Source organism: Bufo gargarizans, chromosome 1, assembly GCF_014858855.1.
Source record: "Bufo gargarizans isolate SCDJY-AF-19 chromosome 1, ASM1485885v1, whole genome shotgun sequence".
Taxonomy (NCBI): Eukaryota; Metazoa; Chordata; class Amphibia; order Anura; family Bufonidae; genus Bufo; species Bufo gargarizans.
In genome coordinates this window covers 368,267,281-368,283,441 of record NC_058080.1, presented here as the reverse complement: position 1 = coordinate 368,283,441, position 16,161 = coordinate 368,267,281, and the positions used below count along the sequence as shown (strand labels likewise).

At 48.9% G+C, this 16,161-nt stretch overlaps 1 protein-coding gene across 1 annotated transcript in view; it reads right to left on the bottom strand.

Annotated features, from left to right (window-relative positions):
• Nucleotides 1-12,652, bottom strand: part of POLRMT (RNA polymerase mitochondrial) — a 49,046-nt gene extending 36,394 nt beyond the window's left edge. The window contains exons 1-2 of the mRNA XM_044269675.1: nt 12,500-12,652; nt 6,218-6,313 (exon numbers count right to left, since the gene is read on the bottom strand). Coding sequence (XP_044125610.1) covers nt 6,218-6,313; nt 12,500-12,599 — 196 coding nt within the window. The 5' untranslated portion in view covers nt 12,600-12,652. The remainder of the gene's footprint in view (nt 1-6,217; nt 6,314-12,499) is intronic.
• Nucleotides 12,653-16,161: the final 3,509 nt, after the last annotated feature.

The following is a 16,161-nucleotide window of genomic DNA, read 5'->3' as shown; positions in this document are numbered from 1 at the left end:
TATAAGTAGTAGTAATATGTAGTAATGCAAGGCTTATATTGAAGTGAATAGGCGTAGTCGCCTATGGCGCCATAGTTGCATCAGTATCATGTGTTTGCTGGAGATGATGGGAGAGGAGTGGATGTCTCATCACTGTCCTCTGCTATACATGATGGTAAAGTAACTCTCATGCCTTCCCTTATCTCCACATCCCAGGTTAGTCACCTCTCTTATTACCTTACATCTAATACCTCCAATTCAACAATCATGTAGCACACTAGGTAATTGGGAACACTGAAACAGAGCATCAATCCATACCTCCCAGACTCCAGCCCCCATTACTGTAGCCTGCAGTGTACATAGTATTATAATAGTACGGAATACCACTCATAGGGAAGGTGCACACAGAGCTTCATGTCTGCCATGTGAGGAACAGCGCAGGGGAACAAGGAAGGGAGTGGCAGTGAAAAAAAAAAAATCCTGATATAGGGTAAGAAATTAATTCACATTAACCCCTTAAGGACCTGTGCCATACATGTACGGTGCAGCTGGACATGACTTAAGGACCAGCGCCGTACATGTACGGCGCAAGTTCCGCCGGGTGCTGGGGCAGGATCGTGGGGGAATTGGGACACCATGGCTGCTCTTACCAGCAGGCATCCATGCCGTCTTTCTGCCCCCCCTGCAGCTCATCGCAGCAGCGGGTTGGGAGAATGGTCATGGGGAGGGGCAGCACCTGAGGGGTTAACTGCTGCGGATCACAGCGCCCTGTCAGAGGCAGGGTGCCGGCAAAGTGTTTCTGCTGCCGCCTGCATTTGTAATGCATTAAACGTTAGTTATCATTGGTGGCGCAGTGGCCACAGCCCCTCCCCTGCGCTCTTGTTTGAGGCAGCAGCAGTACAGGGGGGAGGAAGAGACTGCTTCCTTCTTCCCTGTGCTGCTGAGAGCAGCGCGATTCATATTCTCCGATACTGGGCTGTGCAGTAACACAGCCTAGTACTGATAAAAGACAAATCCCGGTATCATATCGATACCAGGCTAAAAGTATTGATTGGGTATCGAAAGGTCGATACCCGAAACAACCCTACTGGCTGCCAAAGTCAGCTCCCTGCTGCTGTGTGCACAAAGCACAGAGCATCAGGGAGAGTGTGAGGTCCTAGTCACCCTGATAGAGCTCTATTAGGGGGAATAGGACAAGGGTTCTAGCCCTTATAGTTAGTTCAGGCAGAGAGTTCCATGGTCTCACTGCTCTTACCGTAAAGAATCCTCTTCTATGTTGGTGTACAAACCTTCTTTCCTCCAGACGCAGAGGATGTCCCCTCGTCACAGTCTGAGCATTCTCATTTCATGTACCAAACTTTTATGTGGCACAGGATAAAATGCATTAGAGAAGTCAACATATATGAAATCCATTGACTCACCCAGGTCAAGTCTAGAACTTTCCTCCTCATAGAAACTGATTAAATTAGTTTGACATGACCGATCCCTCATGAAGCCATGCTGATATGGCGTTATTTGCTTATTTCCGTTGGGATGCTCTAACATAGCATCTCTCAGAAAACCTTCAAACAGTTTACCCATAACAGATGTTAAACTTACCGGCCTATAGTTTCCAGGCCCTGTTTTTGGACCCTTTTTGAATATTGGCACCACATTTGCCATGCGCCAATCCTGTGGGACATTCCCTGTCAGTATAGAATCTGCAAATATCAGAAATAAGGGTCTGGCTATGACATTACTTAGGTTATGGGGGTGTATGCCATCTGGCGATTAGTCTAGATTTTTTTTTACGACCCCGCAGCTCTCCTTCCATTGTCAGACAGGGCACATTTAATAGTGAGTTTACCTTTACATTCTTCATTTCATGACAGTTTATTTTCCTCAGTGAATACATTGGAGAGTGAGTTTATCACGTGCATTCTGTTGTACCAGGGGGTTACCCAGAAGGGCATAGATCAGGTCAGTTAGTGCTGGCATTCAGTGGAGGAGGCTAATGGGCAGAATATAAGCCATATAAGGGATTTACTTCACATGTAGTATTAACTACTTTATTGCTGCAGTATATGTTTATGACGATGACTGGCTACCTTTTACATAACGTGTTCATAAAATAAAGGGGTCACAATCTGCCTGATAGAGAAGCGGACAGTGCTCGGCCCAATCATATCTGAGTTGTGTCGGCTTCTCCTGGCTACAGTGATCATTGTTTCTCTTTGAGGATTTAGAACACCAGACGAAAGGAACCTATAGACCTGAAAAGGAGATTTTTGTATAACTTACCAGTTAAATCTCTTTCTCGCTCTTCCTTGGGGGACACAGACCTTGGGTATAGCTCAGCTCCCTAGGAGGCGTGACACTAAGTAAAACTGTTAAGCCCCTCCTCCATCAGCTATACCCTCAGCCTGGAGATAGAGGCTACCAGTTGCGTGTCCAAGTAGTGAAAGGATAACAACCAACAACGTAAACAACAGCCAGCAACCCAACGGGGCGCCAGACCAGAACCCTATAACCAAAACACAGAAGGGTGGGTGCTGTGTCCCCCAAGGAAGAGCGAGAAAGAGATTTAACTGGTAAGTTATACAAAAATCTCCTTTTCTCGCCCACTTTCCTTGGGGGACACAGACCTTGGGACGTTCAAGAGCAGTCCAAGAAGGGAGGGACCACAACCCAAGGCAGAACACCACCTGAGCATCAGGAAACCGCAGCCTGCAAGACCAGGCGGCCCAAAGCAGCATCTGCTGATGCATGCGTATGCACTCTATAGAACCTGGTGAAAGTGTGCAGAGAGGACCAAGTGGCTGCTTTGCACAACTGCTCAGCCGAGGCCCGATGCCTCTGCGCCCAGGAGGCTCCGACTGCTCTGGTGGAATGAGCAGTGACGCCGAAAGGCGGAGCCCTGCCCTTGGCTCGATAAGCCTCAGACACCGCCAGTTTAATGAAACGGGCAATGGCCACCTTGGAGACCGCCAAACCCTTGCGCGAACCCTCCGGAACCACAAACAGGGAATCCGTGCGCCGAAAGGATCCGGTGACCTCCAAGTAAATCCTCAACGCCCTGACCACATCCAGACGGTGCAGTTCCCGTTCTCTGGGGTGGGAAGGAGAGGGACAGAGCGACGGAAGGACGATGTCCTCATTGATGTGAAAGGCGGAGACCACCTTTGGCAGGAAGGACGGGACAGGCCGAAGCACAACCTTATCCTGGTGGAAGATCAGGAAAGGTTCGGAGCAAGAAAGAGCCGCTAACTCCGACACCCGTCGGAGAGACGTGATGGCCACAAGAAAGATGACCTTGCAGGACAGAAGACGAAGGGAGACCTCCCGCAAAGGCTCGAAGGGGGCAGATTGGAGCGCCGAGAGCACCACATTCAGGTCCCAGGAAGGAACCGGAGGGCGGTACGGCGGAACAGAGTGAGCCACCCCTTGCAAAAAGGTCTTAATCGGCCCTAGAGGGGCCAAGGGACGCTGGAGAAGAATAGACAGCGCCGAAATCTGTCCCTTCAGAGAACTGAGGCCCAGCCCCAGGTCCAGACTCGACTGGAGGAAGGACAGGATCGTGGGAAGAGAAAACCGGAGAGGTGGGATGCTCCGGGACTCACAAAATCCCAAATAGGACCTCCAAACCCGATAGTAGATTCTAGAGGACACGGGCTTACGAGCACGGATCATGGTGCGGACTACGTCCGCGGAGAACCCCGTCGCGTTAAGACGGCGGTCTCAACAGCCACGCCGTCAAACGTAGCGAGCCTAAATGCTCGTGGAAGATCGGACCCTGAGAGAGAAGGTCTTCCCTGGAGGGCAGTGGCCACGGTGCGTCTGCCAACAGCAACATTAGGTCGGCGTACCAGGACCGACGGGGCCAATCCAGGGCGATTAGAATCGCGGGAACGCCCTCTGCCGCGATCCTCCGAAGAACCCGTGGCAGAAGGGGGAGAGGAGGAAAGACGTACAGAAGGGAAAATTCGCGCCACGGAAGGACGAGCGCGTCGGCGCCGTATGCCTGCGGGTCCCGTGCCCTGGCCAGGTATAGGGGAACCTTGTGGTTGAATTTGGAGGCCATGAGGTCCACGTCGGGGCGACCCCAGCGAAGACAAAGGGCCTCGAACACCTCTGGGTGCAGAGACCATTCTCCCGGGTCGATGGTGGACCGGCTGAGGAAATCCGCCGCCCAGTTGTCTACCCCCGGGATGTAAATCGCAGACAAGGCTGGCACGTGCGTCTCCGCCCAGAGGAGAATGAGGGACACCTCTTGCATCGCCGCAGCGCTGCGGGTGCCTCCCTGATGGTTTATGTACGCCACAGCCGTGGCATTGTCCGATTGGATCTGAACAGGGTGGCCCTTCAGTAGATGGGTCCAGTGTCTGAGGGACAAAAGAACTGCCCTCAGTTCCAGAATGTTGATTGGAAGTCTGGACTCCGATAGAGACCAAACGCCCTGGACGGATCGGGGAGGGAAACCGACCCCCCCCCCACCCCCGTAAGCTGGCATCGGTGGTAATCACCAGCCAGTTCAGTGGAAGGAAGGACCTCCCCCTCAGAGGGATATGCAACCACCAGTTGAGGGAAGCCCGAGCCAGGGGAGGCAGAAGGAAGGTCCTGTCCAGACTCCTCGGTGATTTGTCCCAGGCCGACAGAATCGCCCTCTGAAAAGTGCGGGATCGGAACTGTGCGAAAGGCACCGCTTCGAAACAGGCAACCATCTGTCCCAGCAACCGCATGCTGGATCTGAGGGAAGGACGGTGAAGACGGAGAAGACTGCGAACCGACCCGCGAAGGGCCAGACGCTTGTCCGATGGAAGGCGGACCTCCGCCAGTTCCGTATCCAGGAGCATCCCCAGGAAGATCAGCCGTCTGGAGGGGGTAAGGGAAGACTTGGGGTGATTGATAATCCAACCAAAACGCGTCAGGGTCTCCAGAGTGAGATCCACGCTGCCGGATGCCTGAGAAAAGGAGGGTGCCTTGACCAAGATGTCGTCCAAGTACGGAAGAAGAAAAAACACTTCTTGAACGTAGAAGAGCCAAGACAGGGCCAGGACCTTGGTGAACACCCGAGGAGCCGTTGCCAGACCAAAGGGAAGGGCGACGAATTGGAAGTGATCGTCCCCCACCGCGAAGCGCAGGAAGCGGTGATGACATGGAGCAACCGGAACGTGGAGGTATGCATCCTGAACGTCGATTGAGGCCATGAAATCCCCCTTTTCCAGGGAAGCCACTGCGGACCGGAGAGACTCCATCCGGAATCTCTGCAGACGGAGAAAACGGTTCAGGCGCTTTAGGTCCAAGATCGGCCGCACCGAGCCTTCCTTCTTGGGGACCACAAAGAGGTTCGAATAGAACCCCCTGAACCTTTCCGTCGGAGGCACAGGGGCGACGACACCCTTGTCTATTAGCGAGCGAATGGCCGCGAGAAAGGCGGCCGCTCGTCCGGGATCCCGCGGCGGACGGGAACGGAAGAAACGGTCTGGCGGAATGGACGCAAATTCGATCTTGTACCCGCAAGATACAACCTCGAGCGCCCATGCGTCTGAGATGTGGGCCCGCCAAACGTTCCTGAACAGGAGAAGGCGGCCCCCCACCCGGGTGGGTGGGGGCGCACCTTCAGGCAGAGGGCTGCTGGCCTGTGGAAGCCCGCGCAGGCTGGGCCTTGCGCCAGGTAGGTTGCGCCCGAAAGAACGGCTTCTTGCGTCTATCCTGGGCTGGGCCAGAGGAAGAAGAACCGGCCGCTGGTCTAGACCCGGTGGGCTTACGAAAGGACCGAAACCGGGACGAACCGGCGCGACCACGGGGGGCGCCCTTTGGCCTGGACTGGGGGAGGTGAGTACTCTTCCCACCCGTGGCCTCTGATATAAGTTCGTCCAGACGGGTCCCGAACAAGCGGGAACCCGTGAATGGTAGGCCGGCCAAAGAGCGTTTGGAAGCGGCGTCCGCCGCCCAAACCTTCAGCCAGAGTTCCCTCCTGACAGAAACCGCCAGGGCCGAGGAACGGGCAATGAGGGCACCCGCATCAAGGGAGGCCTCACAGATAAATTTTCCGGCCTGGATAATTAGCTAAAACTGGTAGCCTCTATCTCCAGGCTGAGGGTATAGCTGATGGAGGAGGGGCTTAACAGTTTTACTTAGTGTCACGCCTCCTAGGGAGCTGAGCTATACCCAAGGTCTGTGTCCCCCAAGGAAAGTGGGCGAGAAAGGGAAATTACCGGACCGATGTTTCATTTTGCATACAGTAATTGTTACAGACCTTCGACAAGTTCCAACCGGCATCGATCACTGGCACTGATCTCATCTTTGAGCTTGGCAGAAGATGAATATCTGGATGTACTTCCCAGGAGGCAACCTTTGGTGGCAAGAAAAACAAATCAGTCAAATTAAGAAATAAGCTGCTTTATTTTTTTTTTTTTTTCTATGGAATATCTTTTAAGATGAGGTCACACATCAAGTAATTATTCTGGAAAAATCCATATCAAAATCTCCATGTGTTACATGTGCTGGACAATGAATGAATTCCGTGCTGAAACTCAGTGGAATTCCACAAAAGACAGGGAAAGCTGCAGAATTAAAAATCTACAGCATGACATGAACCCACATAGGATTTTTTTATGCTGTCAATGTGGCAGTAAAACCCCATTTTTCATTTTTTACCCCCTGCCTTCCAGGAGCCACATTTTTTTTATTTTTCCACTCATATAGCCGTATTTTGACCGTTTGTTTGTGGGACAAATTGTACTTTCTAATGGCACCATTTAATATTACATGAGATGTACTGGGAAGCTGGAAAAAAAATCCCAAATGGGGTGGAGCTGGAAAAAAAATTATACACTTATGTTAAAGTTGTTCCCGGATCCATAGGAACTTCACTGTGGCAGGTCTCTATCCTAAGATTGAGGGAGCCGTTTGGGCCCAGGGAAAGAAGCACCACTTAAATACCATGATCGCAAATGACCACCTCATCTGAGGGGTTAAAGTACTGTGATTGGCATATTTGCTGATCACGACTTTGCCTCCGGGTGTCTGCTGTCTGAAGTCCGGACATGTGCCATACACACATAGCGGATGTCTTAAGGCTACTTTCACACTTGCGGCAGAGTGATCCGGCAAGCAGTTCCTTCACCACAACTGCCTGCCGGATTCGGCAAAGCGTATGCCAACTGATGGCATTTGTAAGACTGATCAGGATCCTGATTAGTCTTAAAAATGCCTGATCAGTCAGAAAAATGCATTGAAATGCAGGATCCGTCTTTCCGGTGTCATCCGGCAAAACGGATCCGGCTTTTATTTTTTTCGGTCTGCGGACGGATCCGGCATTAATACATTCCTATGGAAAAAAATGCCGGCATTCAGGCAAGTCTTCAGGTTTTTGGGCCGGAGATAAAACCGTAGCATGCTGCGGTTTTAGCTCCATCCTGATCAGTCAAAAAGACTAAACTGAAGACATCCTGATGTCTTAAACGAATTGCTCTTCATTCAGAATACATGGGGATAAAACTGATCAGTTCTTTTCCAGTATTTAGCCCCTAGGACGGAACTCAATGCTGAAAAAGGAAAAACGACGCATAAGACAAGTGACAAAGTAAGTGGTTCCCGGAACCGGCATCATAGTCGTTGCAGCCAAGGCCTTGAAAAGAGTCACAGCTACCTGAGAAGAGTACGATTTAATCAGAAGCTCCTGCTTTCCCCACCCATCTTCTGACAGTCTTCTCCGAAATGTTCTTCCTAGAAAGAGAACTGACACTCATCTGGATAGGTCATCAGTATCCGATAGGTGGGGTCTGCCACCCGGCACCCCTGCCGATCAGCTGTTTGAGAAGGCCCCAGCATTTGCAGTAGGCAGCAGCCTTCTCTCAGCTTTCCCTAGGCCATGTGAAGTCACGTTCATCGGTCACGCGGCCTCGGCACAGCTCATCCCCATTGAAGTGAATGGGGCTAAGCGCAATACCAAGTGTACGGCGCTGTGCTTGGTGAACAGGGAGAAGGCTGGGGTGCTACTGCGAGTGCTGGAGAATAGGTCTTCAGTATATACAGTCAGGTCCATAAATATTGGGACATCGACACAATTCTAACATTTTTGGCTCTATACACCACCACAATGGACTTGAAATGAAACTAACAAGATGTGCTTTAACTGCAGACTGTCAGCTTTAATCTGAGGGTATTTACATCCAAATCAGGTGAACGGTGTAGGAATTACAACAGTTTGCATATGTGCCTCTCACTTGTTAAGGAACCAAAAGTAATGGGACATAATAATAATAATCAGAAATCAAACTTTCACTTTTTAATACTTGGTTGCAAATCCTCTGCAGTCAATTACAGCCTGAAGTCTGGAACGCATAGACATCACCAGACGCTGGGTTTCATCCCTGGTGATGCTCTGCCAGGCCTCTACTGCAACTGTCTTCAGTTCCTGCTTGTTCTTGGGGCATTTTCCCTTCAGTTTTGTCTTCAGCAAGTGAAATGCATGCTCAATCGGATTCAGGTCAGGAGATTGACTTGGCTATTGCATAACATTCCACTTCTTTCCCTTAAAAAAACTCTTTGGTTGCTTTTGCAGTATGCTTTGGGTCATTGTCCATCTGCACTGTGAAGCGCCGTCCAATGAGTTCTGAAGCCTAAGGCTGAATATGAGCAGATAATATTGCCCAAAACACTTCAGAACTCATCCTGCTGCTTTTGTCAGCAGTCACATCATCAATAAATACAAGAGAACCAGTTCCATTGGCAGCCAAACATGCCCACGCCATGACACTACCACCACCATGCTTCACTGATGAGGTGGTATGCTTAGGATCATGAGCAGTTCCTTTCCTTCTCCATACTCTTCTCATCACTCTGGTTACAAGCTGATCTTGGTCTCATCTGTCCATAGGATGTTGTTCCAGAACTGTGAAGGCTTTTTTAGATGTCGTTTGGCAAACTCTAATCTGGCCTTCCTGATTTTGAGGCTCACCAATGGTTTACATCTTGTGGTGAACCCTCTGTATTCACTCTGGTGAAGTCTTCTCTTGATTGTTGACTTTGACACACATACACCTACCTCCTGGAGAGTGTTCTTGATCTGGCCAACTGTTGTGAAGGGTGTTTTCTTCGGTCATGCACCACAGTTGTTTTCCGTGGTCTTCCGGGTATTTTGGTGTTGCTGAGCTCACCGATGCGTTCTTTCTTTATAAGAATGTTCCAAACAGTTGTTTTGGCCACACCTAATGTTTTTGCTATCTCTCTGATGGGTTTGTTGTGTTGTTTCACCCTAATGATGGCTTGCTTCACTGATAGTGACAGCTCTCTGGATCTCATCTTGAGAGTTGACAGCAACAGATTCCAAATGCAAATAGCACACTTGAAATTAATTCTGGACCTTTTATCTGCTCATTGTAATTGGGATAATGAGGGAATAACACACACCTGGCCATGGAACAGCTGAGAAGCCAATTGTTCCATTACTTTTGATTCCTTAACAAGTGGGAGGCACGTATATATGCAAACTGTTGTAATTCCTACACTGTTCACTTGATTTCGATGTAAATGCCCTCAAATTAAAGCTGACAGTCTGCAGTTAAAGCACATCTTGTTAGGTTCATTTCAAATCCATTGTGGTGGTGTATAGAGCCAAAAATGTTACAATTGTGTCCATGTCCCAATATTTATGGACCTGACTGTAAGCTTACATGCACACGAACGTGGTTTTGTTCCGCATCTGAGCCACAGTTTTTGCGGCTCGGGTGCGGACCCACTCACTTCAATGGGGCCGCAAAAGATGCAGACAGCACTCCGTGCGCTGTCCACATCCGCTGCTCTGTTCCGTAGCCCCCAAAAAATTTTGAACATGCCCTATTCTTGTCCGCTTGGCATGTAGGCTAAGTCTCAGACAACCATTTAAATTCACAATGTTGAGGTGATGCGGTTATGATACAGAGACATCACTGGTAATAGTAGTCTTTTATAGTACATTTAAGTCAATATGGAGGTCATATCTGGTTCTGGTATAGCGCTATAATTTGGGACCAATATATCCCAAACATGATTTAAGTATTCATAGGTAGAATTGGGACAGAGTGGCAAGGTTTAAGATTATGCCTCATCCACACGAACGTAGATTCTTTTGCGGATCGGATGCAAGCCCATTCATTTAAAAATAAAAAATTAAAAAGTTCTATCGTGGTCCGTTTTGCGGACAAGAGAAGGCATGTGAAACATACTGCATACTGTGGAAGGGAAAATGTGCGATGCACACAATCAGTATTCGTGTTCAGCAGATACGCAGTTTGTGGACCACAAAAACGGTCAAGAAATTGCTGTCAAGTGTGCAGTACGTTATGGATGTATAGTAGCAGTCGCCGTCATGTAGTGTGCAGTACGTTATGGATGTATAGTAGCAGTCGCCGTCATGTAGTGTGCAGTACGTTATGGATGTATAGTAGCAGTCGCCGTCATGTAGTGTGCAGTACGTTATGGATGTATAGTAGCAGTCGCCGTCATGTAGTGTGCAGTACGTTATGGATGTATAGTAGCAGTCGCCGTCATGTAGTGTGCAGTACGTTATGGATGTATAGTAGCAGTCGCCGTCATGTAGTGTGCAGTACGTTATGGATGTATAGTAGCAGTCGCCGTCATGTAGTGTGCAGTACGTTATGGATGTATAGTAGCAGTCGCCGTCATGTAGTGTGCAGTACGTTATGGATGTATAGTAGCAGTCGCCGTCATGTAGTGTGCAGTACGTTATGGATGTATAGTAGCAGTCGCCGTCATGTAGTGTGCAGTACGTTATGGATGTATAGTAGCAGTCGCCGTCATGTAGTGTGCAGTACGTTATGGATGTATAGTAGCAGTCGCCGTCATGTAGTGTGCAGTACGTTATGGATGTATAGTAGCAGTCGCCGTCATGTAGTGTGCAGTACGTTATGGATGTATAGTAGCAGTCGCCGTCATGTAGTGTGCAGTACGTTATGGATGTATAGTAGCAGTCGCCGTCATGTAGTGTGCAGTACGTTATGGATGTATAGTAGCAGTCGCCGTCATGTAGTGTGCAGTACATTATGGATGTATAGTAGCAGTCGCCGTCATGTAGTGTGCAGTACGTTATGGATGTATAGTAGCAGTCGCCATCATGAAGTGTGCAGTGTGTTATGGATGTATAGTAGCAGTCGCCGTCATGTAGTGTGCAGTGTGTTATGGATGTATAGTAGCAGTCGCCGTCATGTAGTGTGCAGTACGTTATGGATGTATGTTATGTGGGGTCAGAATATGGCGATGAAAAGAAAAAAAAAAAGTTTTTACTTTTATCAGTATTGAAATACAAGAAAAACTCTACATATGTGGTATCATTGTAATCCTACTGACCCAGAGAATAAAAGTAACAGTTCAGTCTTACTGCACAGAGAACACACTAAAATAAAACGCCACAAAACAGAGACGGAACTATGTTGGTTTTGCAATCCCAATGCGTTCTAACTGTGCCATTACAAAGTACAAGTTGTCCAGTAAAAAACTAGCCCATATATGGCTATGTCAACAGAAAAATAAAAAAGTTATGGCTCCAGGAAGGAAGTAAAAAATGGAAAATAGGGTGCTGAAGGGGTAAAAGAAGCATAGTGGGGGCCATGATCATAATGGTATATCTAGTAGTGGGTCCGCTATGGATCGTACGCAGTGGAAAATCGGTAGCGTATCTGGAAATCCATAGTGTCACTATCTATACCAAAGTGTGGAGATTTTGCATTGCAAAAGGTGAAATCCACAACATAAAGTGACACGCTGCGCATGTAGTGTACGTTCACATGTACTGGAAAGGTCTGCAATAGCGTTGAGCGAACTTGTGTTTTAAGTTCGGCGTCTAAAGTTGGGGTTATCGAAGAATCGCGTTATGGATTCCGCTACCACGGACCATAACGGAAATTAGAATCCATAACGCGATTCTTCGATAACCCGAACTTTAGACGCCGAACTTAAAACACAAGTTCGTTCAACGCTAGTCTGCAGCGGTTCCCTCGCAAAAAACACATTTGGCTTTTAGCTCAGAAAAACCATCGGACTTCACTCTCCACTGCACGGTGACATCCGCTGAGGAGAACCGCGGCCTAGACTGACATGCTGTAGACTTCAAAACCGCACCGCCGGTCAAGTTACGCTGCGTTATTTTATTTATGAAGCACTTGGATGAGTTTTCTTAAAATCCGCAGCTATTCAGTCAGGTGTGAACTAAGCCTTGACATCCAGTGCAGACACATTTTTCACGTTACATGGGGCGGTGTCCTAAGGTCACAGTCTGCTGTGTGGTGTGGCCACCATCTCCTATGGTGACAGAGTGACTGCCACTGTCATGGTGGGCACCGTGTGTTCATCTCCAGGAGGCTCAGACCTGGGAAATAAAATCCGTCGGTGCCACATTTTCCTCAGGTCATTATTTTGTATTACAGGAGATGTGACAAGCAGGATAGCTGTCCCACAGAGCGAGCACTATGCATACACATCCTGACAGCTCCCCAATACCAGGCAAGGTCAGAGGTCACCGGATCACGTGCACACTCACCTCTGTCAAGGACTCGGCGACAAGTGACACACAGACCAGTCCCTTGTGCCACCTGCTCCCGAAGAAGCCATGACAAGGAACTGAGCCTTACCACCGACATCTCAGTGCCCCGTGCTTGTCTACACCGCCGCCATGACGAACCGGAACTGAGGGGTCAGGACGAGCTCTACTGCATCATGGGAAATGTAGTTCCTTCCACCGCTTCCTGAGAAATGGGGCTGCTGAGAAGTGCCAGCACCATGGCGGCCGGGGAAGGGGCTGCTGAGAAGTGCCAGCACCATGGCGGCCGGGGAAGGGGCTGCTGAGAACGGCCAGCACCATGGCGGCCGGGGAAGGGGCTGCTGAGAAGTGCCAGCACCATGGCGGCCGGGGAAGGGGCTGCTGAGAAGTGCCAGCACCATGGCGGCCGGGGAAGGGGCTGCTGAGAACGGCCAGCACCATGGCGGCCGGGGAAGGGGCTGCTGAGAAGTGCCAGCACCATGGCGGCCGGGGAAGGGGCTGCTGAGAAGTGCCAGCACCATGGCGGCCGGGGAAGGGGCTGCTGAGAAGTGCCAGCACCATGGCGGCCGGGGAAGGGGCTGCTGAGAAGTGCCAGCACCATGGCGGCCGGGGAAGGGGCTGCTGAGAAGTGCCAGCACCATGGTGGCCGGGGAAGGGGCTGCTGAGAACGGCCAGCACCATGGCGGCCGGGGAAGGGGCAGCTGAGATGTGCCAGCACCATGGCGGCCTGAGAAGTGCCAGCACCATGGCGGCCGGGGAAGGGGCTGCTGAGAAGTGCCAGCACCATGGCGGCCGGGGAAGGGGCTGCTGAGAAGTGCCAGCACCATGGCGGCCGGGGAAGGGGCTGCTGAGAACGGCCAGCACCATGGCGGCCGGGGAAGGGGCAGCTGAGATGTGCCAGCACCATGGCGGCCGGGGAAGGGGCTGCTGAGAGATGTAGTTTTGTAAGCAGCAGTGCACACATATGGGGTGCATAGGCCGCATTTCATATACATTAACCTATAATGTGTTCTAAATCCATAAGGTGTCAACCCAAAAGGGGCTGATTGTGTTATTTATTTACACTTTTACAACCCTTCATCAGATTAAGACCTCTGTTGGTTGGGGATACCTTGATTGCCCACTTTTAACTCCATTCATGGCCGGATATGGAATGGGTCATGGTGGAGAAGGCTCAACTAATCTGTGGCTGGGGATGCATGTGTAACTGGGACGGTTGCCACTTTTCCCAGCAATAAAAGCAGTACAAAAGGGGGTGTCTTTGGGGAGTGTCTTATAACAGGGTGTTATTCAACACCCAATTTCTTCATGAGAGTTTTGCAGCATTTTTCTAAACAAATATTTCCTGTCATTTAAAAATAAAATAAAACGCATCTTATACAGTGTTTTATACATTTTTACATTAAACTGTATACCCTACACAGTGTAATGTCCTCTTATGCGCCCCCACACAATATAATTTCCCCTTATGTGTCCCCACATAATATACTGCCCCCTATGTATAAACCGGATTCCCAAAAAGTTGGGACACTAAACAAATTGTGAATAAAAACTGAATGCAATGATGTGGAGATGGCAAATGTCAATATTTTATTTGTAATAGAACGTAGATGACAGATCAAACGTTTAATCCGAGTAAATGTATCATTTTAAAGGAAAAATACGTTGATTCAAATTTTCACGGTGTCAACAAATCCCCAAAAAGTTGGGACAAGTAGCAATAAGAGGCTGGAAAAAGTAAATTTGAGCATAACGAAGAAGCTGGAAGACCAATTAACACTAATTAGGTCAATTGGCAACATGATTGGGTATAAAAGAGCTTCTCAGAGTGGCAGTGTCTCTCAGAAGCCAAGATGGGTAGAGGATCACCAATTCCCACAATGTTGTGCAGAAAGATAGTGGAGCAATATCAGAAAGGTGTTACCCAGCGAAAAATTGCAAAGACTTTGCATCTATCATCATCAACTGTGCATAACATCATCCGAAGATTCAGAGAATCTGGAACAATCTCTGTGCATAAGGGTCCAAGGCCTGTAAAACCATACTGGATGCCCTTAAACGACACTGCACCACAAACAGGAATGCTACTGTAAAGGAAATCACAGGAATGGGCTCAGGAAGACTGTCTTGTGGTCAGACGAGTCACGATTCAAAGTTCTTTTTGGAATTCTGGGACGCCATGTCATCCGGACCAAAGAGGACAAGGACAACCCAAGTTGTTATCAACGCTCAGTTCAGAAGCCTGCATCTCTGATGGTATGGGGTTGCATGAGTGCTTGTGGCATGGGCAGCTTGCATGTCTGGAAAGGCACCATCAATGCAGAAAAATATATTCAGGTTCTAGAACAACATATGCTCCCATCCAGACGTCATCTCTTTCAGGGAAGACCCTGCATTTTTCAACAAGATAATGCCAGACCACATTCTGTATCAATCACAACATCATGGCTGCGTAGGAGAAGGATCCGGGTACTGAAATGGCCAGTCTGCAGTCCAGATCTTTCACCTATAGAGAACATTTGGTGCATCATAAAGAGGAAGGTGCAACAAAGAAGGCCCAAGACGATTGAACAGTTAGAGGCCTGTATTAGACAAGAATGGGAGAGCATTCCTATTTCTAAACTTAAGAAACTGGTCTCCTCGGTCCCCAGACGTCTGAGTGTTGTAAGAAGAAGGGGAGATGCCACACAGTGGTGAAAATGGCCTTGTCCCAACTTTTTGGGGATTTGTTGACACCATGAAATTCTGATTCAACATATTTTTCCTTTAAAATGGTACATTTTCTCAGTTTAAACTTTTGTTCCGTGATTTATGTTCTATTCTGAATAAAATAATAGAAGTTGGCACCTCCACATCATTGCATTCAGTTTTTATTCACGATTTGTATAGTGTCCCAACGTTTTGGGAATCCGGTTTGTACTTTCACACGGTGTAATCACCACTTATGTATCCACACAGTATAATGACCACTTATGTACCCTCACACAATATAATGTCCCCTATGCGTCCCCACACACAGTATAGTTCCCCCACACAGTATAGTGCCCCCTATGTACCCTCACACAACATAATTCCCCCTTATGTGTTGCCACACAGTATAATGGCCCTTTATATCCCCCACACAGTGTAATGACCCACTTATGTGCCCTCACACACTATAATGCCCCCTTATGTGCCCCTGCAGAATGTACTGCCCCCCCTTATGTGCCACCCACACAATGTAATATCCCCTTGTGTGCTACCCACGCAATATAATGTCCTATAATGTTCCCCCCAAAGTGAATAGTCACCTAGCTTGACTACAATGACGTTGACTACAATGGTGGAGTAGGGAGTTGTCAGCTCCTCATTCACCCATCGAACAGTGGTTCAGTGCAGGCTGACAACTCCCTACTCCACCATTGTAGTCAACATCGTGGGAATTTGAGCTCTCACAAGCGGTCCAAAACGGATCAGTTCAGCCCCAATGCATTCTGAATGGAAAAGGATCCGCTCAGAAAGCATCAGTTTGCCTCCGATCAGCCTGCCTGACGATGCAGAGGCAAACGGATCCGTCCTGACACAAGTCAATGGGGACGGATCCGTTTTCACTGACACAATATGGTGCAACTAGAAAACAGAACCGTCCCCCATTGACTTTCAGTGGAGTTCAAGACTGATCC